This window comes from Mobula hypostoma, chromosome 8 (assembly GCF_963921235.1).
Source record: "Mobula hypostoma chromosome 8, sMobHyp1.1, whole genome shotgun sequence".
NCBI lineage: Eukaryota > Metazoa > Chordata > Chondrichthyes > Myliobatiformes > Myliobatidae > Mobula > Mobula hypostoma.
Window position 1 is genome coordinate 147,014,712 of NC_086104.1, and position 27,069 is coordinate 147,041,780.

Here is a 27,069-nt window from a genome sequence, read left to right on the forward strand (position 1 = left end):
CCAGTCCCTCACAGGTAAAGGTCTCCCAACCACTGAGCACACCTACATGAAACACTGTCACAGGAAAGCAGCATCCATCACCAGGGACCGCCCCCCACCACCTAGGACATGCTCTCTTCTCGCTGCTGCCATCAGGAAGAAGGTACAAGAGCCTTAGGACTCGCACCACTAGGTTTAGAAACAGTTACTACCCCGCAACCATCAAGCTCCTGAACGAAGGGCTAACTTCACACAACTTCACTTTCCTCATCATTGAACTATTCCCACAACCAACGGATTCACATTCAAGGACTCTTCACCTCATGTTCTCGATATTTATTGCTTATTTATTGATACTATTTTTTCTTCTTTTTGCATTTGCATAGTTGGTTGTCTTCTGCACTCTGGTTGAAAGCCCTAGTTTGGTTGTCGCTCGTTGATTCTATGCGATAGGTTTGTTGAGTATGCCCACAAGAAAATTAATCTCTGTGTTGTATTTAATGGGGCCAGCTTGGTAGCGTAGTGGTTAGCACAATGCTTTACAGTACCAGTGACTCAGATTCAGTTCCCACTGCAATCTGTAAGGAGATAGCATGTTCTCCCAACAACACACATCAAAGTTGCTGGTGCTGACGAAGGGTCTCGGCCTGAAATGTCAACTGTACCTCTTCCTAGAGATGCTGCCCGGCCTGCTGCGTTCACCAGCAACTTTATTGTGTGTTGCTTGAATTTCCAGCATCTGCAGAATTCCTGTTGTTAGGATGTTCTCCCTATGATGTGTAGGTTTCCTTCAGATGCTCGGGCTTCCTTCCACAGTTAATTGATCATTGTAAAATCTCCTGTGATTAGGCTTGGGTTGCTGGGTGACCCAGCTCAAAGGGCCAGAAGGGCCTATTCTGTGCCGTAACTCAATAAATAAATATTCACTTTGATAATAAAATTTACTTTGAACTTGGATATTTATTTTTATTTAATTCTCTAATCTTTATAATTGTTTAATGTTTTTCGTTGCATGCCCCACCAATACATCAAAGTGAATTCCTAATACATGCACTGTAAATATACATAACAAATTAAGTTGACTGTAAATACTACATCTTTATGTAGGTATGTGGTAGTACCTGGAGACTGATGGACATATGGTAAGAATATAAAGATCCTCCGTTCTGAAGAAGAGTCTTGGCCCAAAATGTCATCTGTTTACTCTTATAGATGCTGCCTGACTAAAGGCTGATTTATACTTGCGTGTCAAATGTACGCTGTAGGTACGGCGTAGCCGCGTACCCTACGCTGTACTCTACGCCGAACCCTATGCCGTAGCCTAATGCGCAACTCTCCCAAAATGTAACTGCGCATCACGACGACGCAGACTGCAACAACTGTGATTGGTCCGCTTGGTAGCATCGCATTTCCTCCTACGCTGCAATAGCTGCCCATTGGGCGACTGAAGGTCAGGGAAGGAACTCTGGCTGCAATGCGTTCCATAAAGCTTTACAGACCTCCGAAATTATGGAGGACCCTGTGCTTGACGCCAGTGTGCAGCTAGCTGCTACAGCCTGTTGACTTCCACCTGAAGCTAAAACTCGAATGGTGATTGCCAGTCTCTGAGTATACTGTGCGTACACTGATGCAAAATAAATGGTTGGAGACGATGAACCAAATCGTCAAATCTACCTGCCGACATCCGAAAATATTTGAAATGCATTTCCTCGTCCATGTCTCTCAGTGGCCGGACAAGCACAGAAAATTCACCCTCCTTCAGTTTCAGTCGCCATTGTTTGAAGTTTGAGTTTCAACACGAAGAAACTCAACACAGTGGTATAGAAACCCCACCGCCAACTAGCGTTTTGGTGGTGAATTGCAGAGCGACGCAGACACACCAACGCACAAGTATAAGTGCGCACAACAGCATAGCCCACTTGCATAAGCTAGTATGCACAAGTATAAATTAGCCCTTACTGAGTTCCTGCAGCATTTTGTGTGTGTTGCTTAGAATAAAAAGGTTATGAGAAGGATTAATGCAAATAGATGCTTGACAGTTGGCATGGACTCAATATGCCTAAGGTCCAGTTTCCATGTGTATGAGCCAAATACAGGGATTTTCACCATGTGCAAACAGAAGGGATTAGTTTAATTAGGCATCATTGGCTTAATTAGTTAAGAGTCTGTTCTTGTACTGTACTTTTCTGTGTTCTATGACTCTTACTCAAGTGTTAGTGTGGCAAAGTTGGCTCAGGATCCGGTATAGTTATTCCTGTTGAAGGGTTTTTCAACTCGAGTGTTCTGAAGAACGAATCTCAGAAATTCATTCGATGGCCCCAGTTGGAGGTGGGGAGTTTGAAGGAGGACTGAAGGGCCAACATTGCCACATTGACAACATCCAGACAAGAAGTCAAAAGTGGTAAAGTGCCAATTAAGTCAGTTAGCAGCTACTTATCAGGCTGAACACAAATGATAGGTGTGGATTGGATGAGATCCACTAAACCTGAAAATGCAATGTAACATTCACAATTTGCTGGTGAAATCAGAGGTGGAAATAACCTGCTCTACAGCAACAAACTCTCAGAGAATGTGAGTTGTCAAGCCTGTGGACATGAATTAGTGTTTTGGTAGCATTCTAGCTCCATTGTTGGGCGAATAATCTGTTGATCTGAGGTATTTATAACACAAAGATTCTGCTAACACTGGAAATACAAAGAAATACACACAAAATGCTGGAGGAACTCAGCTGGTCTGGCAGCATCGTTTCAGCAAAGACAGTCCTGATGAAGGGTCTCGGCCTGAAATGCTGACTCTCTATTCCTTTCCATAAAAGCAGCCTGTCCTGCCAAGCTGCTCCAACATTTTGTATACGTTACTGAGATACTTAATTCAGTTTATGAAGTAAATCCAGAATCAAAAGGTGAGTCTCTGATATAATCACAATGAAAATACCTCAACTTCATTTACTAAAACCCTTTAGGGAAATTAATCTGCTACCTTCCCTGGTTTAGCCAAGGGGGATTCAGAATCAACATCTGAATCAGATCTGTTATCTTTCACCAATCCCTCCCCACCCCACTTCACTCTTTTGTCATTCCCCATTCTGTTTCCAATCTCTCCAAGTCTCTTCTCCTCTCCTCCCCATCACCTCCCTTTAGTTCCCTTCTTTCTTCCTTTTATTCCATTCTGTTCTCTCCCATTAGATTCCTCTTCTTCAACCCTTTCTTGACCTCTTCAACCTATCACCTCCTCGAATTTTATTTCATCCTTCCTCCCTCACCCACTACCACTTACCCCCTCACCTGATTTCACCTATCACATTCCATCAGCATCTTGGCTCAAAACGTTAACTGTTTACTCCTTTCCATATAATGATGTTGGCACATGGCCAAGTGGTTAAGGTGTCAGTCTAGTAATCTGAAGGTCGCTGGTTTGAGCCTCAGCTGAGACAGTGTGTTGTGTCCTTGAACAAGGCACTTAACCACACTTTGCTCTGCGATGACATTGGTGCCAAGCTGTATCGGCCCTAGTGCCCTTCCCTTGGACAACATCGGTGGCGTGGAGAGGGGAGACTTGCATCATGGGCAACTGCCGGTCTTCGATACAACCTTGCCCAGGCCTGCACTCTGGAAACCTTCCAAGGAGCAAATCCATGGTATCACAAGATTAACGGATGCCTAACCTGCTGCATTCCTCCAGAATTATTATGTATATTACTCTGGATTTCCAGCATCTGCAGAGTCCCTTGTGTATATCACCTTTCACCTATCACCTGCCAGGTTGAACTCCTCCCCTTCTCCCCACCTTCCTATTCTGGCTTCTGCCCCCTTTCCTTCCAGAACTGATGAAAGGTCTCAGGCCAAAATTCAATTCAGGTTTAATTCAATCATACATGAATACTCATAACTAAAGCCAAATGAGACAGTGTTACCCTAAGACCATAAGAGCAGAATTAGGCCATTTGGCACATCGAGTCTGCTCTGCTGATCCAATTTTCCTCAGCCCCAATCTCCTACCTTCTCCCCAAATCCCTTCATGTCCTGACTAATCAAGAATCTATCAACCTCTGCCTTAAATATACATAAAGAATTGGCTTCCACAGCTGCCTGTAGCAAAGAATTCCATTCATCATTCTCTGGCTAAAGACATTTCTCTTCATCTCCATTCTAAAAGGATGCCCCTCTATTCTGAGGCTGTGTCCTCTGCTCAATGCTCAGAGTCATTGCTACTCTGCTGTCATCCCTGCCAGTGTTCTTTTCCTGTCAATTCTGGCCAACTCCTCTCTTGTGCCTCTGTAACTTCCTTTACTCCACTGTAATGCTGATACATTTGACTTTAGCTTCTCCTTCTCAAAGATTACTTGGGGTCAAGGTGCTAAATACAGTAGCAATACTCACAGAAAGCACATATGGCACCTATAAGATATCAAGTACATTTAAGATACCAGTAAAACACAGCCAAGCAACAAAAAAAAATAGCCGAGATGCTGAGTCCATGAATGTCACAGAAATCTGCAATCAACCACAATACAGCTTGTCTTCTGCCCAACAAGTACTGGGGGAGGCAGCACCAACTCCAGCCTGGACGCTGTGCCACACCGTCCCTGGCGACACACACCAGCTCCTCTCATGGTGGCTCTAAACAGGTGACACCATGGCTTGAGGCTACAACCAAGTACACACAGCTCCCCTGCCATCCGCTCCTGCAGGCCACCAATAAATCAGTGAGTTGGGCTTGCAGCATTCCACATTAACAATGTCCTAAAGGGTCCTGCAATCACAAGAGAAGTGACCAAGATGGTCGCTCGCCTTTAGTCCGCATGCCACCTTCACGCATTGATTCCTTCGAAGCCTCTCTGACGCAGCCAGCAGTGTGATCCACATCAAGTCCAGCTTCTTCTGTTTCTTCACCAATGAGCAACTCGCTGATGGGGTAGACCCACCGTCCTTAAAGTCTAGTATGATCTTGCGATCATAGAAAGTGTTTAAAAAGGACAGGAGCATCCTTTATTCACCCCTTAGCAGCCATTGCGATTGAGCGCTCCACCATCTGACCAGAGAATTGACTGATTATTAACCCCCGCCCCCCATGAATTATGCCTGACTAGCTGAGTTCCTCTCACGTTCTGGATGTGCTGCTCAAGATTTCCGGCATCTAAAGAATCTCCTGACCTTGACTGCCTCATTTTCAGCATAAATGTCCAGTCCCGAAAGTTCTGTCCTCCAGCAAGAAGGCGTTAAAGTTCTCCACTTCTTTCCCTTCAACATACCCGACCAGTTCCCCTTCCCTACCAACAGTTCCCTACAGTTCCCTGTCTGGCAGAACTGGTCCACATACTGAAAAATTTCTCTTTTGACTCTTTCCACTTTCTCCAAACTCAAGGTGTAGCCATTGGCACCCATATGGGCCCCGCCTATGCCTGGCTTTTAGTTGGCTATGTTGAACAAGTCATATTCCAAGCCTTCATTGGTAATGCACCATTGCTGCTGCATTCACCTACATCTCCTCCATTTCCCAGACATCAGCCCTTAACCTATCTTCTCACTGCCCTAACAGGGATAGAGTTCCTCTTGTCATCACCTACCACCCCACAAGCCTCTATATCAAGGACATTCTCTACAGCTGCTGCCATCTTCAATGGGATTCTCCCACCAGATACATCTTTATCTCCACCCCCCACCCAACTCTCCGTTTTCCTGTGATTCTGTTGTCCATTCATTTCTCCCTACTAATTTCCCTGCTGCCACTTATCCCTGCAGGGAGCCAAAGTACTAAACCTGTCCATTTATCTTTTCCCTAAACTCCATTCAGGACCCCAAATAGTCTGTCAAGATGAGGCACTTCACCTGTGAGTCTGTTGGGGGTTGTCTACCGTATCCAGTGACCCCGATTCTATCTCTTCTACACTGGTGAGACCCTGCGTAGATTGGGGGAATGCCTTGTCGAGCATCTTCTCTCCATCTGCCAAAAGTAGGATTTCCCAGTTGGCTAAGTATTTTAATTCCAGTCACCATTCCTATGCCGACATTGTTCCATGGCCTCCTCTACTGCCTTGATGAGGCCTCTCTCTGGTTGGAGGAGCAACACCTCATATTTCATCTGGGTAGCCTCAGATGACGTGAACATTAATTACTCTAATGTCCAGTATTTTCCCCTTCTTCCACTCGCCTCTTAACTCTTCTCTTCTCCTCATCTGCCGATCATTGCTCCCCTCCCCCGGTGTTCCTCCCTCCTTCCCTTTCTCCCATGGTCTACTCTTCTATCAGATTCCTTCTATGTCAGTCCTTTACCATTTTCACCTATCCCTTCTCAGTTTCTCACTTCATTACACCTCCCCACCCACTTGGCTTTATTTATCACTTTCGAGCTTGTACTCCTTCCCCTCCCCCCCACTTTCTTATTCTGACATCTTCCTGCTTCCTTTCCAATCCTGATGAAGGGTCTCAGCCCAGAACGACGACTGTTTATTCCTTTCCATATATGCCGCCTGACCTGCTGAGTTCTTCTAGCATTTTATGTGTGTTCTTTGCATAATCTCTTGCTTTTTTCCTGCTTTATTATCACTGACTTACTGTATATGGCATGAAGTATGTTGCTTACCAGTAGTACATGAAATTACTTATCATTATTAAGTTAAATAAATAGTGCAAATAAGGGAATAACGAGATAGTGTTCATGGGTTCATGAACTATTAAGAAGTCTGTTGGCAGAGGGGAAGAAGCTATTCCTAAATCAGTGACTGTGAGCCTTCAAGCCTCTGCAACTCCTCGTTGATGGTATTAATGATGATGACCATGTCCCAGATCATGAGGATCCAGACCAAGGTAATTAACTGCCCTCTGAAATTACCCAGTAAGGCACTCAGATCAAGGGCACTCGAAAGTTATCAAGAAGGTGGCATCCATCACTAAAAGGGCCCTCACCATCTGGGATATGCCCTCATTGGTATTATTGGAGCAGGGGTACAGGAGCCCACAGACCCGCACTCAATAACTTTTACTAATCCACCATCAGATTTCGAAACCATCCATGAATCCATGAACATTACTTCATCTTTCCTTTTCTTTGCACTACTTACTTATTTTGTAATTTATGGGATTTTATATCTTTGCACAGTACTGCTGCTGTAAAACATTAGACAACATGTCATCTAAATCAGTGATAATAGATCTTTTTTTCAGATTCTGATGGCAGGCTTGCAAGTAATGCTATATCCTGTAAGGAAGAAACAAATAAAAGGTCAACGGTATTTGGTTGACAGGAAGGTTGTGCAAGATTGTAACTAAAAGGATCTTACAAGCCCTTCTATCTGTAACAACTATATAAAAGATATTTATCAAATTACATTTAAGTGGTGTCAATGCAAGAAAAACAAATCAGAATTAATTCTTGTTTATCATTTCCCACCGTTTTCATACCCTGGTGATGTAGTAAGAGACTTGTCCCTACCAATACTGTACCCACAGTATTATACAGAGACAGACCTGTCCCCACCAGTACTGTACCCCAGTGATATACAGAGACAGACCTGTCCCTACCAGTACTGTACCCCCAGTGTTTTACAGTGACAGACCTGTCCCCACCAGTACTGTACCCCAGTGACCTACGGTGACAGACCGAACTCCACTGGTACTGTACCCCAGTGTTGTACAGTGACAGACCTCTCCCCACCAGTACTGTACCCCAGCGATCTACAGTGACAAACTGAACTCCACTGGTACTGTACCCCAGTGTTGTACAGTGACAGACCTCTCCCCACCAGTACTGTACTCCAACGATGTACAGTGACAGACCTGCCACCATCAGTATTGTACCCCAGGTATATACAGTGATAGATCTGTCCACCCCAGTATTGTACCCCAGTGATAGACAGTGACAGACCTTTCCTCACTAGTGTCCAGCCCCTGAGTTATACAGTGAAAGAAGTGACCCCACCAGTGCTGTACCACAGTGTTGTACAGTGACAGGCCTGTCCTCACAAGTGCTGTATGACTTACATACCATGACACCTGTGCCCCAGTGATATACAACAACAAGATTTCCTCACTAGTGTTGTAACCCAGTGAGAGACAGTGGCATATCTGTCCCCACAAGTTTTGTACCCCAATGGTATACAGCGACAGATCTGTTTCTATCAGTGTTGTATCCCAGCGTTATACAGTGATAGACGTGTCCCCACCAATTCTGTATCCCAGAGATATATACAGTGGCAAACACGTACCCATCAGGATAGTAGCCAAGTGGTATGCAGTGACAGAATCTACCAATCAGGGCAATCCATCAGAGTTATACACTGAAAAACCCAGCCCGCTAGGACAATGCTCCAGATCTGTACGTACACCAGTACAGTGCTGGAGAGACTCAGCAATTGAAGCAGGGTCTATGGAAAGGAAACAGTTAACATTTATTCCCCTCCATAGATGCTACCTGACTTTCAGAATTCCTCCAGTCTCCTGTGTGTGTAGTTCAGGATTCCTGCATCTGCAGAATCTGTTGAGTGTCTGTGCACACAGGTGCTGTACCCCAGTGTTATAGAGTGAGATATCCATCCCCACCAGTGCTGTACTCCAGTACTTGACAAAGAGAGATCTATATCAACCTGAACTGTATACGCAGTGGTATACAATGTTATTAACGATTAAAGATTAGCTTTATTTCTCATATACACATCGAAACATTGAAACAGACAATGAAGCGCATCATTCTTATCAACAGCCTAAACAGTCCGAGGTTGGGCTCGGAGAAGCCTGCAAGTATTGCCGTGGCGCCATCACCAGCATAATGTGCCCACAATTTACTAACTCTAACCTGAACGATTTTGGAATGAGGAGGGAAACCGGGGCACCCAGAGGAAATCCATGTGGTCACGTGGAGAACGTACAAACTCCTGACAGACATAAGTGGGAATAGATAGATAGATAGATAGATATACTTTATTAATCCCGAGGGAAATTCGTTTGGCATTCTGATCGCTAATACCCACAGTGTACTTCTCGAACCTCTGCAGCCCTCCCAGTGAAGATGCTTTCTCACTGTTGGGGAGTGGAGTTTCAGGATTTGAACCTGGTGATGATGAAGGTGGGATGGCAGGGTGGAGATACGTCTCTGCCAAAGGAAGTGTAAGGCACTCCTTCCCTCTGCTAGCCTGGAGGTCACCTTTGGGCAAGGTGTAGCACCTGCTTAGCCCCCAGCTCACCCTCCCCACTGCCCAATGAGGGTCACATGAAGCCATGGGAGCAGGAGGTGGATGGTCATATGAGTACCTGGTGCATATCACAAATCCTGGTTATATGGTCACTGATGCCAGGCGGACAATCTCTGAAGGGTATTGATAATAGCTGAGGTCACCTGTCTTGTAATGTACTACCCAGAAGAAAGCAATGGCAAAACCATTTCTGTAGAAAATTTTGCCAAGAACAGTCATAGTCATGGACCATGATCGCCCATGTCATATGATACGGCACGTAATGATGATGACCAGAGATAAACTCCTAGATCAGCATGGTGTGTGACTGGAAAGGAATCTGAAGGCAGTTGTGAGCATTGACATTCCCAAGAACTTCCAGCCCTTGTCCCTCTTGATGTAACATTTGTAAACTTGGGAGGTTTCATCAGTGTGGCTTGGGTGGGTAACATCAAATTTCTAGCCAGATATATCTGTTTTGCTTCCCTGTAGACCAATTGCATGAAGCCGTTGATTATAAACTACCTCACCACTCAACTCTGTCTCTATCCCAGCTGCTCCAGGCTTCATGTTTGTGGGCTCACTTTCATCTGAATGCTATTTGCTTACTTTATTGATTGCATGATTTTTCTTTTTTTCCCCTCTTTGCACAGTTGGTCTTTTTTATGGTTTTTCTGGGGGTTTCCTTGTTTTGTGACTGTCTGTGAGGAGATGCAACTCAAGGTCGTAACATTTATACTTACTTACTCTGCCTGTTACACCATTGGCATTTAGGACAGCAATGAAGGTCTTCCATCTTTGTTTGTCCATACAGTAGCACATAGATATAGAAGGATTCTTCACTGCTGTTTCCATAACAATTCTTTTGACCAGTCAGGGTTGTTAGCCATGAACCTGGAAGTCCAGTGGACCACTCTTTGTCTGTTGTGTGGCCTTTACCCTTTGAGCTGTTTGGCATGGGTGACCCTACCAAGAGCCAGAGCACAAGGCCTTGAGTCCAGCCAACATAGCTCTCCTGGTCATAGAGGCATGCAAGCCTCCAAACCACGACAAGCTTGTGGTCCTCTTGGAGGTATAATGTATACATATTCTGAAAATAAATATACTTTGAACTTTGGATGGTGCTCCTAACTTTGTGACTGCATCAAATAAATTGACTGCTACAATATCTCCTTTTTCCAAAATGTTATTTAATCTCAAATTCTGTTACATTCCCGACCCTTAATTTCGGTAAAAATAATTGCGAAAGATCAGCTGGATGCAAATCATCTTTGGAAAAGTCAGGGGAGTTGTAGAAGATAACCAGCCGAGATACAAAATCACAGATCAGAGAACATGGTTATAATGAGATATCGAAAATCTGCAGCAATGAACGTTCAAGATAATGAAAGCTTGAGGGAATAAATTGTTTCAGATTATTCCCACAGCTAGGTTAATCAGTGAAATTGAGACAATTTGGTATAAGTTAGCACAAAAAGAACAAAGATAAGTATTCCACACTATGGGTTACTGAAGGAACATTTGAAGAGCTGGATTCACATGGTGGGTTTCTTGGATGCAACTTGAGAATTAGAATCAGGTTTAATATCACTGGCATATATCATGAAATTTGTTGTCTTTACAACAGCAGTACAATGCGATACATAATAATAGAGAAAAAAAACTGAATTAAAGTAAGTATATATGTATTAAATAGTTAAATTAAATAAGTCGGGCAAAAATTTAAAAAAAAGTAGTGAGGTAATGTTCATGGGTTCAATGTCCATACAGAAGTCAGATAGTAGAGGGGAAGAAGCTGTTTCTGAATCACTGAGTGTGTGCCTTCAGGCTTCTATACCTTCTTCCTGATGGTAGCAATGAGAGGAGGGCATACCTTGCTTGATGGGAGTCCTTAATGATGGATGTCACTTTTCTGAAGCATCGCTCCTTGAAGATGTCCTCGATACTACAGAGGCCAGTGCCCCATGATGGATCTAAGTTTACAACTCTCTGCTGCTTCTTTCAGTCCTGCGTAGTAGCCTCCACCCCTCCTCAATACCAGATGGTAATACGGCTAATTATAATGCTCTGTGTGGTACAAAAGCCTCTCAAATTCCTAATGAAATATAGCCACTGTTGTACCTTCTTTGTAGCTGCTCCAATATGTTGCATCTAGGATAGATCCTCAGTGATATTGACACTTGAAATTGCTCACTCATTCCACTTCTGATCTCTCTGTGAGGACTGGTGTTTGGTCTCTCTGCTTACCTTTTCTGAAGTCTACGATCAGTTCTTTGGTGAAAAGCTGTTGCTGCCACACCACTCAACTAGCTGATGTACCTTGCTCCTGTGCACCCTAAGTGCTGTATTAATTTCTGTTCTTTTCATTACATGATTACACTGGAGAGCGTGCAGAGGGGGTTTGCAGGAAGTTGCTATGAGTGGAAGACTTTTCATATGAGGAAAAACTTAATTAAACTAAGGTTTTGTTTAAAGAGGAAGCTGAAGACTGACTTAATTGAAGGGTGTAAATTTGTGAGGTGTCCCAGTAGATAGAAAGAATAAATACCTCAAAACCCAGGGGTCGTAGACTAATTGGAAGAAGGAATATAGGGCATGAGAGATGGCTTGATGTAAAGTCTCTTAATCCAGAGGATGGTGACTGTCTGAAACTCTCTGACTGAAAGGATGGCAGAGGCAAAAGCCTTTACCATGTTCAGAAAGTGCTTGATTATGTGACCTGTGAACTACCAGGCTACAGGCCCAGTGCTGGAAACTGGGATTCGGCTGACAAACTCTTTATTGACCAGAATGGATGAAGTGGATGGAATGGCCTCTTTCTGTCTTGGACATTCTTATGATAGTACTGTAATTACTACTGCAGTCCAATCAATCCGGAAGCATAAGAATGAGTTGTGCAGCTGTGAAACAAAGTACTAAAAGACACAGAGAGGACAGCGATTGTCCTTGTTACTATAGGATAGAGCCAGCTGGTGGCGTAGTGGCATCAGTACTGGACTTTGAGGCCAGCAGTCCCACGTTCAAATCCAGCCAGCTCCTTGCATGCTTTCCATTCGTGTTGGGTTGAGCGTCGAGCTGGAAACTCAGCATCTGTTTGTTTTTTACCAGGCTAAGGAAATGGCAAAAAATGCTGCCTAGTACATCACAAGGTGTGGAAACAACAACAACTATAGGATGGAGTGCTTTTGGGATTAAGTGAGGACCATTTTCCCTGCACAAATGGCCCGCGCTGTGAATATTAAGGAAATCTAATAGATTACTCCTATGCCTTAGCCAGGAAAAACACAGGAAATATTTGGGAATCCAGAGACTGTGGAATGGAGGGACATTATACTGGTTACTTGTTATACTTCACTGTTGGTGGAGTGGGATACATTCCTGCTAAAAGAGGTGTAAGGTTCTCTTTCCCTCTGCTAGCCCGCAGGTCACCTTTAGGCACCTGCTTATCCCCCCGATCAGGGTCACGTGAAACCATGGGAGCAGCTGGTGGATGGTCTTATGAGCAGCTGGTGCATATCACAAGCACAGGTTACGCGACCAGTGAGGCCAGGCAGACAATCTCTGAAGAGTATTGATAATGGCTGGGGTCACCCGTCTTGTAAAGACACTGCCCAGAAGAAGGCAATGGTAAACCGCTTCTGCAGAAAAATTTGCCAAGAACAATTATGGTCTTGAGACCATGATCGGCCACATTGTATGGCACAGCACATAATGATTATGCTGCTGATGATGATTATGCTGATGATGTTATACTTCTAAAATGCTATTTGACTTTGATGACGGCAAGAAGTATTACAAGTAATGAAATAAAAATATTCCTTACTTGCAGCAGAAATCTGCCCAATCCCTTCCATTCACAAGGATGAAACACTTAAGGATGCTTCAATAGGAGTTGATGCCAATTAGTCTGTGGTATTGAATCAGATTAGGAGATATTTAGGACAGTAGATCAAAAGTATGGGCAATAAAATAGGGTAGAAATATATGGGAAGAAGGACAGAGGTATAAAGCTTTATGGAGGGAATTCCAGAGATTCTGGCCAAGGTCACTGAAAACCTGCTTGTGTAGGGAGGAGCCATTACACAGAGATTAGATTATGAGGCCACTCATTTATTGTCATTTAGAAATGCATGCATTAAAAAATGATACAATGTTCCTTTAGAAAGATATCACAGAAACACAGGACAAACCAAGGCTAAAACTGACAAAACCACATAATTATAACGTGTAGTTACAACAGTGCAAAGCAATACCATAATTTGATAAAGAGCAGACCATGGGCACGGTAAAGAATGTCTCAAGTCCCGATAGCCCCATCATCTCACGCAGACGGTAGAAGGGAGAAACTCTCCCTGCCATGATCCTCCAAGCGCCGCAAACTTGCCTATGCATTGGAAGCACCCGACCACAGCCGACTCTGATTCCGTCCGAAAACTTCGAGCCTCCAACCAGCCCTCCAACACCGAGCACCGAGCACCATCTCTGCCGAGCGCTTCGATCCCAGCCCTGGCCGCCGAGCAACAAGCAAAGCCGAGGACTCGGGGCCTTCTCCTCCGGAGATTCTGGATCACACAGTAGCAGCGGCAGCGAAACAGGCATTTCAGAAGTTTCACCAGATGTTCCTCTGTGCTCTCATGTCTGTCTCCATCAAATCAGATTGTGCACGGCACCCTACTTGACAAATAACAGGTATCATTCATCGGAGTGGCTGCTGCAAGCTGTGTCGCGCCGCCATCTTCCCCTCCTCCTGATGAGGTTATAGTAGCAGAAACACATAGAAAAAGTTGGAGGATTATGAACTAACCTTGATTCAGGGAAGCTTTGAGTCTGCAATAATTTCTGCTCATACACCTCCTCCCTCACCTCCATACAGGGTCCCAAACAGTCCTTGAAGGTGAGGCAACACTTGACCTGTGAATCTGCTGGGGTGGACAATTGTGTCCATTGCTCCCCATGCGGCCTGCTCTGTACTGGTGAGACCCATCATAAATTGGGAGACTGCTTCGTTCAGCACCTCCCCACCATCCAGCCACAAGCGGGACAGTCCTGGTGGCCAAACATTTTAATTCCGATTCCCATTCCTGTTCTGACATATCGATCCATGACCTCTTCTTGTGCCAAGATGAGGTTGCCCACAGGATGGAGGACCAACACCTCATATTCCGTCTGGGTACCCTCTAACTTGATGGCACAAATATCAATTTCTCCTTCTGGTAAGCAAATTCCTCCATCCCACCCTTCCTCTATACCCCACAGTGAACTTTTACTACTTCTCATCTGCCTATTACTTCCTCCTGGGTCCCCTCCTCCTTCCCTTTCTCCTGTGGTCCACTCTCCTCTCCTATCAGATTCTTTCTTCTCCAGCCTTGACCTTTCCTATCCACCTGAGTTCACCTATTACCTTCCAGCTAGCCTCCTTCCCCTACCCCCATCTTTTTGTTCTGGCACATTTCCCCTTCCTTCTCAGTGCTGAAGAAGGGTCTCGGTCTTAAATACTGTTCGCTCATTCCTTTCTACAGATGCTGCCTGACCTGCTGAGTTCCTCCAGCATTTTGTGTGTGTTGCTTTGCAATAATACCTGTCCTCTGGATTTGTAAGGTTAAGTATCCATAAATGTATCATCAATGGGACGTCTGACAATTTGCTATACTAAAAATGGAGCCTGTCATGGCAAGAATTCAAACACTATGCAATGGTGTATAACCTGTCCTTTAACACTGGAAGGTTAATTAATTAATTAATTAGAGATAGAAGGGCCAGCCCATAATGCTTAGCACAGTTTTGTGCTCGTCATAATCTTACCCAGAGAAAGCATCAGTGTCTAAGGAATATGGAACAGTGATATATCAGCAGTTCATTATGAATGTTATTAAATTTCTTAATCACAATACATAGGGGAAGTAAAACACAGTTTTATTATTCAACAAGTTTGGCTAAAGAAATTTAAAAGAGAAAAATATTGGGAATACACAGCAGATTGGAGAGAAACAGAGTTAATGTTTTAGGACAAATGACATTTCATGTTTGATGCTGTCTAATCCACATCATTTTCTGTGTTTAACTCTGACTTCCAACATTTACAGTTTCTTGGAGACATAAGAAGTTGACTGCTGATGCTGGAATCTGCAGCAATAAACAATCTGTTGGAGGACCGCAGCAAGTCGAGCAGCATCTGTCGGAGGAAAGCAGAGATCAACGTTTCGGGTCAAAATCCTGAGGGGTGGTTAAACAGACAAATACTTTTCCTCCCACGCAAGCTGCCTGGCTCGCAGAGTTCTTCCTGCAGATTACATGTGCAGTTTTCCCCGTTTTTAAGTTAAAGACAAAGTATGAGTATAAAAACTCGGTTTACTTCTAAGAGTGTGAAATTTCAATGTAGTGAGCCTGTGCATCGCTTACATACAGGAAGGGTATCAATGTGGTTGAAAGAGTACAGAGAAAGTTTACAAGAATGTTGCTGGGACATGAACTGAATTGACTTTATTTCTGACACTCTGCACATACATGAGGAGTAAAAATCTTTACATTACATCTCCATCTGAATGTGCATATGCAATCATAGTATTTATAATAAACAGAACAGTCAAAGTAATATAGAGTACACTCAAATCAGCGTGAGTTCATCAGTCTGATGGCCTGGTAGAAGAAGCTGTCCCGGAGCCTGTTGGTCCTGGCTTTTATGCTGTGGTACCGCTTCCCGGATGGTAGCAGCTGGAATAGATTGTGGTTGGGGTGACTTGGGTCCCCAATGATCCCACAGGCCCTTTTTACACACCTGTCCTTGTAAATGTCCTGAATCATGGGAAGTTCACAACTACAGATGCGCTGGGGTGTCCACACCATTCTTCGTAGAGTCCTGTGATTAAGGGATGTACAGTTCCCATACCAGGCAGTGATGCAGCCAGTCAGGATGCTTTCAATTGTGCCCCTGTAGAAAGTTCATAGGATTTGGGGGCCCGTACCAAACTTCTTCAACTGTCTGAGGTGAAAGAGGTGCTGTTGTGCCTTTTTCACCACACAGCTGGTGTGCACAGACCATGTGAGGTCCTCGGTGATGTGGATACCGAGGAACTTGAAGCTGTTTACCCTCTCAACCCCAGATCCATTGATGTCAATAGGGGTTAGCCCATCTCTATTCCTCCTATAATCCACAACTAGCTCCTTTGTTTTTGCGACATTAAGGGAGAGGTTGTTTTCTTGACACCACTGTGTCAGAGAGATGACTTCTTCCCTGTAGGCCACCTCGTTATTGTTTGAGATAAAGCCAATCAATGTAGTGTCGTCAGCAAATTTGATTAGCAGATTGGAGCTGTGGGTGGCGACACAGTCATGGGTGTACAGGGAGTAAAGGAGAGGATTTAGTACACAACCTTGAGGGGCTCCTGTATTGAGAGTCAGAGGGGTGGAGGTGAAGGAGCCCATTCTTACCACCTGCTGGCAATATGACAGGAAGTCCAGGATCCAGCTACACAAGGCAGGGTCAAGGCTGAAGTCTCTGAGCTTCTTGTCGAGCCTGGATGGAACTATGGTGTTGAATGCTTAACTGTAGTCCAAGAACAGGATTTTCACATAAGCATCCTTCTTCTCCCGATGTGTAAGGACAATATGTAAACTCTGAGGACCTGAGGTATAGGGAAAGGTTAAGAGTTATTCTGTGGAGTGTAGAAGAATGAGAGGAGATTTGATAGAGGTATATAAAAGTTATGACGGATATAGATAGGATAAATGCAAGCAGGCACTGTCCCCTGAGCTTGGGTGAGACTATATTAGAGGTCATAGTTTAAGGGAGAAATGGGGAATATTTCAGGGGAATCTGAGGTGGAAGCTTTTCACTCAGAGCATGGTGCAAGTGCGGAATGAGCTGCCTGCAGAAGTGGTTGATGCGGGTTTGATTGCATCATTTAAGAGATGTTTGGATAGATACATAGAAGAGAAAGGTCTGGTGGGCTTTGGTCCAGGTGCAGATCAATGTGATGAAGAAAAATAACACTTTGGCAAAGAAAGAGACTATAAATGAGGAACAATGGCCATCTAATCAAGAGCGAATCTCGCCATCCCCTACTAGTAACATCACAGACTGAAATCAACCAGAGAAACATGGTGGTTATAATTGCTTACTCATTGATATCAAATAGCTACCTTCTCAGTCTGGAGATGCAAAGCTAATCTGAGAATCAAGGACAATTCCCATTCACAGAACTAATTTCAAGTTAATTAAATAACTATGAAGAAATGAATCTACTAGATGTCAGTTATAACCCATCTGGTTCACTGCTCTTTCAGGGAAGAAAATCCTTACCTGGTGTGGATGACTCAAAAAAGCAAAGTTCTGCGTTATTGTTAATGCTAATGTTGAGGCTTTATAAAGCACTGGTGAGGTCTCACTTGGAGTATTGTGAGCAGTTTTGGCCCCTCATCTTAGAAAGGATGTGCTGAAACTGGAAATGATTCCAGGATTGAATGGCTTGTCGTATGAAGAGAATGTGATGGCTCTGGGCCTGTTTTCACTAGAATTCAGAAGAATGAGGGGTGACCTCACTGAAACCTATCGAATGGTGAAACGCCTTGATAGAGTGGATGTGGAGAGGATGTTTTCTATGGTGGGAGAGTCTAAGACCAAAGGGCACAGCCACAGAATAGAGGGGTATCCTTTTAGAACAGAGATGAAGAGGAATTTCTTTAAACAGGGAGGAGTGAATCTCTGGAATTCTTTGCCACAGGCAGCTGTGGAAGCCAAGGCTTTATGCATATTTAAGACAGAGGTTGGCAGATTCTTGATTGGTGAGGGCATGAAGAGATATGGAGAGAAGGCAGGAGATTGGGGCTGAGAGGAAAGATGGATCAGTCATGATGAAATGGTGGAGCAGACTCGATGGACCAAATGGCCGAATTCCAGTCCTGTATCTTATGGTCTTATGGTCATTTGATCTCTGTCCTATTAAATCACTCAGTTACAGGATATTTAGAGATATGGGTATTATCTGTAAGGCTTATGTCCAGAGAGTAAATGATCATTCTCCTGGTTCTCCAGATCCTTTCTACCGAAAAGCACAAGTCAGGAGGTGAATGGAATGCTCTCCAACAATGCTTAAGAACTCAACGCAATCCAGGCCACAGCTATACAATTGGCACTCCATCCACCATTTTTAAAAACTCACTGCCCTACAGTGGCTGCTCAATCTGCCGTCCACAACATACAATGTATTTACATCTTCGGACTCTTCTAACAGAACCTCCTAACCTTTTGACATCAAGCTTCTACAAGAATTAGTTAGGGCTGCAGGCATATAGTAGCCCTGCCAGCTAAGAAACAAATAGTGTCTTTGCCATCAAGACTTCAAAGACGTAGCACGGTAGTGTAGTGGTTAGCACAATGATTTGAAGTACCAGCAACCCTGGTTCAATTCCTGTCACTGCCTGTGAGGAGTTTGTACCTTCTCCCCATGAACACATGGGTTTCCTCCCACAGTCCGCGGGTGGTAGGTTAATTGGTCATTGTAAATTCTCCTGTGATTAGGCTAGGGTTAAATCTAGGGATTACTGGGCAGTGCAGCTCAGAGGACTGGAAGGGCTTTATCCACACAGTATCTGAATAAATAAATGAATAATAAATAAATCTCTAAAGGAAGTCATAGATTTATACCAAAACTGATAAAACACTAGTAACGCACAGCTGGTCAGGCAGTATCTATCTATCTATATATATATATAGAGAGAGAAGTTTCAAATCGATGTCCTTTCATCAGAAGTGATGATCAGAATCTTTCAGAGGAAAGGCCATCGACCTGAAACATTTACACTGTTTCTCTCTCCGCAGATACTGCCCGACCTGTTGCTGCGTGGACCGTCAAGAAAATGCGCGGTCTTTACGCACCCAGCCTACTCCGACAGTATCTGCCAAATCCACTGCCTCTACCGCCAAGAGGAACAAGGACAGCAACGGCCACTTCCCCTCCAAGCCAAACGTCATCCCAGAATGGGAATATGTCAACCGCCCTTCATCGTCGCCGGGCCTAAACCTTGGAAATTCTACCCAACAGTGCTGTGGGACCACCTTCACCAGTAGGACTGCAGTGGATCAAAGAGGCGGCTTGTCATCACCTTCTCAAGATCAATTGTGAACGAGACATAATGCTGACCTTGCCAGTGATGCCCACATCCAATAAATGAACACATAAATTATTTACACCATTTTTGTTTTGTTTTTGTTTCAGATTCCAAGACTTCACCAGGCTATGCTTTTGAGATAAATTTAGCTAGTTGATATCCTGTAGCGTCCTGCCTCCTGTGTAACAATTCCTCTTCTTTTCCCCCCTTGTGTTAAAGTGATAAAGAAACTCACATTGCAATTAAAACTCAAACGTCAATTAGGGTTTAATTGAAAAATCAGTTGGCATATCTAATTAAAGATGACAGACACTGGATGATCTGCATGAATACTTAGATTAGCAATGAAAAGTTAATAGCTCATAAAACATCATTAATTGCCAGATTACGCTGAAGAAGTATATTGTTATTGAAGTGTAATTCACTGATTCTGAGAGAGATATTTAAAAATGCAATATTCTTTTTGAATTTAAGCCTAAAGCAGTTTGCAGTGGAGGATTGTGGGTAACATAATGGCCGAGTTTAATCTGCTGTTTGTCTGTACTGCATCTTTCCTATTGGATCTGCAGCTATGTCATAATAAATTTCACTTTCCTGTGCAGTTGCTTCTCGTTACCATCTGCTACAATATGGATTAGGTGGGAGTGGGCTGCAAATATTAATAATAATAAAAATGAAAATAGATATAACCTGAGGTCATGGGTGTCTTATATTATTTATGGCACAGAATGAGTCTATTCAGCCCTTAGGGTGATTCCTGACTTCCTGGAGAGCATCATATTCCCCTTCTGTTTATTTCTCTATACTCCCGTACTTTATTTGCTCTCATATGTTGATAACATCTCCCCTCTGAATCCTTTTGCCATAAACCTATAGAATTATAGTGATTTTCAGTGGCCAATTAATCTACCAGTGGTTTTTGTGGGGTGCAGGAGAAATCCCAATCATAGGGAGGATGTGCAGAATTGGTTTACAGAGCAACAGAAGGTCGGGATTGAACCCAGGTCGCTGGAGCAGGAAGGCAGCAGTACTAACTGCTGCATCACTTTGGCAGATGTGTGCATTGCAGATGGAATAGCCTGTATTTCCATGGGCAAGTGTATCTCCAAGTCACAAAGGTCTCTATGCCATCCAGGATTGTAGCTTCCTACTCCACAACTATCACTAAGGGCATCAGCCGCAGTGGAATCCCACCAGCTGCAGATTCTTTCCCAATGGAATCCCACCAGCTGCAGGTTCTCCCCCAATTGAATCCCACCAGCTGCAGGTTCTCCCCCAACTGAATCCCACCAGCTGCAGGTTCTCCCCCAGTGGAATCCCACCAGCTGCAGGTTCTCTGCCAATGAAATTCCACCAACTGCAGGTTCTCCCCCAGTGGAATCCCACCAGCTGCAGATTGTTTCCCAATGCAATACCACCAACTCCAGGTTTTCCCCAAATGGAATCCCACCACCTGCAGGTTCTCCCCCGGTGGAATCCCACCAGCTGCAGGATCTCCCCCAATTGAATCCCACCAGCTGCAGGTTCTCCCCCAATGGAATTCCACCAGCTGCAGGTTCTCCCCCAATGGAATCCCACCAGCTGCAGGTTCTCCCCCAATTGAATCCCACCAGCTGCAGGTTCTCCCCCAATTTAATCCCACCAGCTGCAGGATCTCCCCCAATTGAATACCACCACTTGCAGGTTCTCCCCTGATTGAATCCCACCAGCTGCAGGTTCTGCCCCAATTGAATCCCACCAGCTGCAGGTTCTCCCCCAATTGAATCCCACCAGCTGCAGGTTCTCCCCCAACAGAATCCCACCCATTGCAGGATCTCTCCCAATGGAATCCCACCAGCTGCAGGTTCTCCCCTAATTGAATCCCACCAGCTGCAGGTTCTCCCCCAATTGAATCCCACCAGCTGCAGGTTCTCCCCCAATTGAATCCCACCAGCTGCAGGTTCTCCCCCAGCTGAATCCCACCAGCTGCAGGTTCTCCCCCAGTGGAATCCCACCAGCTGCAGGTTCTCCCCCAGTGGAATCCCACCAGGTGCAGGTTCTCCCCCACTGGAATCCCACCAGCTGCAGGTTCTCCCCCAATTGAATCCCACCAGCTGCAGGATCTCCCCCAATTGAATACCACCAGCTGCAGGTTCTCCCCAATGGAATCCCACCAGCTGCAGGTTCTCCCCCACTGGAATCCCACCAGCTGCAGATTCTCCCCCAATTGAATCCCACCAGCTGCAGGTTCTCCCCCAGTTGAATCCCACCAACTGCAGGTTCTCCCCCAGTGGAATACTGCAAGCAGAATACCTTCGCCTCTTCCTGTCCTATTTTGGAATTCAAAATATATTAAACCTTACTACAAATTATGGAGCAACTATTAGGATGCCATCTTTGAGTATGTTTTGGAATAAATACTCCTCAGGGAATGCATTTAATTGGGAAATATTTGAATGTTCTTTCCCGTGCTTAAAAAAAACCAACTCTGAACAATCCTCATATCTAAACTTCTGAAATTTGTTGTCCTGCTGATCTTCTGAGCTTGGCATTTGATGACATGGGTATAGGACTCATTTACTTGTTCTTGAGAAAATAAAGTTTAGATTAGCTTTATTTGTCATGTGTGCATTGAACTATCAAAATATACAGTGAAATGCGTCATTTGTGTCAAGGATGTGCTCGGGGTGGCCCGCAAGTGTTGCCGTGCTTCTTGTGCCAACATATCATGCCCACAATTTGCCAACCCTTACTAATATGTATGTCTTTGGAAACTGGACCATCCAGAGGAAACCCAGATGGTTACCAGGAGTACTTACAAGCTCCTTACAGACAGAAGCCGGAACCGAACTCCAGTCGTTGGCTCTGTAACATGTTATGCTCATCACTAAGCTACTGTGCTGCCTGTAGATTAGAAACTGTAAAGAATGGGCCATCTCCTTCCGATTTCAATATTGGGTTCAATCCAGCGTTGTCCAGAATTTACATGTTCTTCCAGTACTTTTTTTTTCCCTGTGACTACCTAGATCTCCTCCAGATGCTCTGGTTTCCTCCATATCCCAAGGATGTGCTGCTTGATTGGTTAATTGATCACTTTAGGTAGCTTTTGCCTGACACCGGCCTCCTAGGCCTGAGTCAACGTAGTTGTAGTTAGGTAGTAGATGGCGGCATGGTAGCACAGTGGTTACCACAAAGTTTTACAGTACCAGCGACCCAGGTTCAATTCCCACCACTGCCTGTAAGGAGACCGTACGTTCTTCCGTGACTGTGTGGGTTTCCTTCGGGTGCTTTGGTTCCCTCCCACATTCCAAAGATGTACTGGTTGTTAGGTTAATTGGTCATTTGTAAATTGTCCCATGATTAGGTTAGGGTTAAACTGGGGGATTGCTGGATGGCACGTCTCAAAGGACTGGAAGGGTCTATACGACTGTATGTCAATAAACCCCAAACATTTAATTAATCTAACAAATAGCCAGCATAAGGATTATGGGCCGAATGGCTGCTTTCTACACTGTATAATTTCTTAAGTTTGATTACAGATATGTACTGCAACACTGATTTTTGCAAGGCATAACATGCACGATAGTAACCTTGATGTTCTCTTGACTCTCATCCGCAGACACCGCTTCCCATGAACATCACAGCCTTTTACAACTACGATCAGCCACTGGTTGGGTACTGCAAAGCACATCAGACTCTTCACATACACAAGCGGTATGAGACCCCTGTACAGGAAGAGGCAGAGCCCAGCAACGTCGAACCGGGCGTGAATCGGAACATCATCAGCACAGTCGCCCGCTCCGCGATTCCCAACATACATCTCGAACCCCCTCATTCACCATAGGTGGACATCTCACAAATGGCAGACTTGTGTGTGACAAGGTCTAGATGGGAACGAGTAAAAAAGAACAGGATAAAAAACAAACATTTGAATGTTCTTTCCTGTGTTTAAAAAAAAAATTAAAACTCTGAACAATCTGTGGCCGTTGAAAACTCAATAGCTAAACTTCCAAAATTTGCCGTCCTTCTGATTTTCTGTGCTTTGGTATTTGACGATGTAAATATAAGACTGCTTATCATGTTCTTAAGAAAATAAACTAAAAACTGTAAAGGATGGTTCAACTCTTTTGGAAGTCGTATTTTCCCCACATTCAGTTGTCCAACCAGGAGAAAGCGAGTTTTACAAGGAGACACAAGAAGCGGCAGATACCGGAACGTGGAGCAGCAAACAAGATCCTGGAGGAACTCAACAGGCCAGGTGGCATCTGTGGAGTGAAATGGACAGTCAATATACTTAAGGTTGAGACCTTAAGCTTCTGTGGAAAGTCTCAACCAGAAATGTCAGTCATCCACCTCCCTCTGTAGATGCTGCCTGACCCACTGAGTTCCTCGAGTAGTTTGTTAAATAAAAAAAATCCACTGTAGTTTACACCAGTGCTGTGTTTTTTTCTTGGGTGTAGAAACGTCAGCAAGGTTTGGAGTGAGTTCTGTCTCAGTTGAAAAGCTTGGTGAGTTTACTAACTGAAATCCTGACAGTTATCTACCTGAGACAGATGCTCGGAACTTACAGGTGAATGACTTAGGTGCGCAGGCAGAGGCAGAAGCGGAGGTCTTCTCTGATCTTTGGTAGTTTTATTATTTGAAAGGGATTCCCCACAGATGTTTTCAGGTGGAAGACACACAACCTAAGCACAGAGGTAGTGCTGGGGTTCCTCAGGCCTGATCCATCATTCAGTTCTATATCCCAGCACGATTCCCATATTACTTTCATTTCCAAAATAAAATGAAAACTGGCCATTTGGCCCAACTAGGCCATACTGCTCCACTGTATTTATGCCCCACTCTCACCTCTTCCTGCTTTTCCGTTCTTCCTTTTCCACCTCATCTGCTTGACAGACTTCTCCTTAAGATCATCCTCACTGTCGGCCTAAAACAGTCGTCATAAGGGAATATTCTGCTCCGTGGCTAAAAAAGTTTCTTCTGAATTTCTGAAAGGACTTCTTGTTCAGTCCCTCTAGTAGTCTTTCCCACAGGTAGAAACATTGCTTATGGATGTTAGCCCTCCTGTATTTTGTAAAGAAAAACGACCCAGTCTGTTCACCCTATCCTGACGTGGTACCATTCTAGTAATTCAACTCTGCACCTTTGACTCTGTTTCAACATCCCTTCTATCATATGGCAGGTCACAACTGTGGCACGATAGTGCAGTGGTTAGCACAACGTTCCAGAGTATCAGTGACCAAGTGCAATTTACACCGCTGCCTGTAAGGAGTTTGTACATTCTCCCCGTGACCGCGTAGATTTCCTCCCATAGTCTGAAAGCATACCAGTTATTAGGTTAGCTGATCATTGTGAATTGTCCTGTGATTAGGCTAGGATTAAATTGGGGGTTGCTGGGTGATGTGACTCAAAGGGCCAGAAGAGTCTATTCTGTACTGTTTCTCAATCAATCAATCAATCAATCAATAAATAAATAAATCTTCCCTACTTTCCAATCCTAGTGTCTGGTTTGCCATCTTATGGTTTTGCCAAACCATGGTCCAATATTCAGAACCTGATTCTGTTGGTATTCCAAAATCAGTCCATCCTTCACATGATTTAGTAATAAGTGACCTTCCCCATTTCCTGACCAAATTATCTCACATTTATCAGCGTTGAACTTCCCTTGCCATTTTCTTGTCTAATCCACAGTTTTATTAGTAGCCTCCTGAAATGTGTTGTAGATCTCCTTAGCACTGATGGTTCTCCCACGTGCATCACCACTCCTCTCGCCCGCTATCCACTACCCAGCAACTGCGCATCCCCCACCAACCTACACTTGGAAGCCTCGCTATTCGGAACGGATAACTAATCAAGTGGCCTCTGAGCGTATAACTGGTATTTTCTGGTTCCAGAATCCAAGTTGTGAATTGTGAACTGCAGTCTCTTCCATTGTCCAGTGTTTCATGCTCTCTGTGAATCCAGCCAGCATTCACACTGGTACATGCGCCTGACATCACCTCATCACACTTTATCCTTTAGCTTTTCCTCGGTTACCTCACTAAAGGATACATTCCATCCACGTAACCCATTATCCTTATAATCCTCCCTTCTAGCTGTTCTATCTATATTTTTCCTACCAGGATTAAGCTGATTGGTTATAATTCTTTGCCACATTCTGGCCCAGTTTGTAAATAGATGGATATATCAGAGTCAGATTTAATATCACCGGCATAGGTCGGGACACAACAGGCAGCATCTATGGAAAAGGTTAAACAGTTGACATTTCGGGCTGAGACCCTTCATCAGCATTTTGGGTGTGTGGCATTTGTCATGAAATTTGTTAACTTTATGGCAACAGTACAATGAAATACCTGATAAATAAATAGAGAAAATCATTGAATTACAGTGAGTATATATACGACTGGTAAATAGTGAAATAAGTTAAAATAAGCAGTTCAAAACAAAAAGTAGTGAGGTAGTGTTTATGGGTTCAATGTCCATTTAGAAATCAGATGGCAGAGGGGAAGAAGCTGTTCCTGAATCATTGAGTGTGTGCCTTCAGGCTTCTGTACCTCCTTCCTGATGGCAACAATGAGAAGAGGACATGTCTTGGATGGTGGGGTGCTTAATGATGGACGCCACCTTCCTAAGGTACCGCTCCTTGAAAGTGCGCTATGCCTATTCCTAACAAGCTGTTAAATATGTTGTCAAAATTATTTAGCGTGATGCAGACAGATGGGACTAGTTAGATTGGCATGGTTGGCGCAGCAATGGTGAGTCGAAGAGCCGGAGGCTGTTATGTTCTATCTTTGTATCCTCTGCTTAGCAGTATCTCGGCTATCTCTAGGTCCTTTTAAAATGCTTGAATGCAATCCATCTGGATCAGGGATTTTGTTCTATGCCTAATTGGCTTAATATATTTACATTCTCTGTTACAACTACTTTCATTTTTAACCCATTTTATCTTCAAATATCAAGTCCACCTGCTCTGTCCATTTGGTAAACGCTGAAGCAAATACGGATTTGGTATTTCTGCCTTCTCTCAAGACCCAGGCACTTCGCCTGTCCATTCCTAATCCTACAATGACTTTATATTTTTATTGATCCATCCATAAAATATCTTATAATTTTATTTTATATTTTGTTGATTATTGCAGTCCATGGTCCTTTTTGGCTTCTTAATTGTTATCTTTACATTTTTGCATCTCTTCATATAACGAGGAGCTCTTGATGGCTCTAGGCCTGTACTCTTTGGAGTTCAGAAGAATGTGGTGGTATCTCACTTGAAACCTATTGGATTGCGAAAGGCCTAAATAGAGTGAGTGTGGAGAGGATTTTCCCTGTAGAGGGGGAGTCTAGGTCCAGAGGACACAGTCTTAGAATATAAGGACGTCCATTTAGAACAGAGATGGTGAGGAATTTCTTCAACCAGAGGGTGGTGAGTCTGTGGAATTCATTCCACAGCCAGCTGTGAAGGGCAAGTCATTGGGTCTATTTGAAGTGGAATTTTATATTCTTGATTAGTTAGGCCACCAAAGGTTATGGGGAGAAGGCAGAGAACGGTGTTGAGAGTGACAACAAGTCAACCATGATGGAATGGTGGAGCAGACTCAATGGGCAGAATTGCCCAATTCTGCTCCTCCTATGTCTTATGGTCTTCCATTATCCCTCATCACACAGTGTTATGTACTTAATATAATCCTTCTCTCATTCACGTATGTGTTTATTCATTCTTGGATTCTGTTTAGTTGGTTCTCTTTAACAGAATGTATTTTCCCTACACGTGCTGAAAATAGCTTTAAGTGTCTCCATTGCTGTTCTAAATTGCTTGCCAATCTTGTTGATTGCTTTACCCA

General features: G+C 44.0%; 1 protein-coding gene across 3 annotated transcripts in view; it reads left to right on the forward strand.

Moving 5' to 3' along the window:
- The window catches only part of LOC134351029 (leucine-rich repeat transmembrane neuronal protein 4), a 362,646-nt gene extending 339,301 nt beyond the window's left edge, over positions 1-23,345 (forward strand). For 2 of the 3 annotated variants that reach the window (XM_063057011.1, XM_063057014.1), the window contains one exon: positions 22,851-23,345. In XM_063057011.1, coding sequence (XP_062913081.1) covers positions 22,851-23,075 — 225 coding nt within the window. In that variant the 3' untranslated portion in view covers positions 23,076-23,345. Of the gene's footprint in view, positions 1-18,962; positions 19,901-22,850 lie in introns of those variants that run through there. The other variant, XM_063057013.1, reaches the window with a different exon arrangement.
- Positions 23,346-27,069: the final 3,724 nt, after the last annotated feature.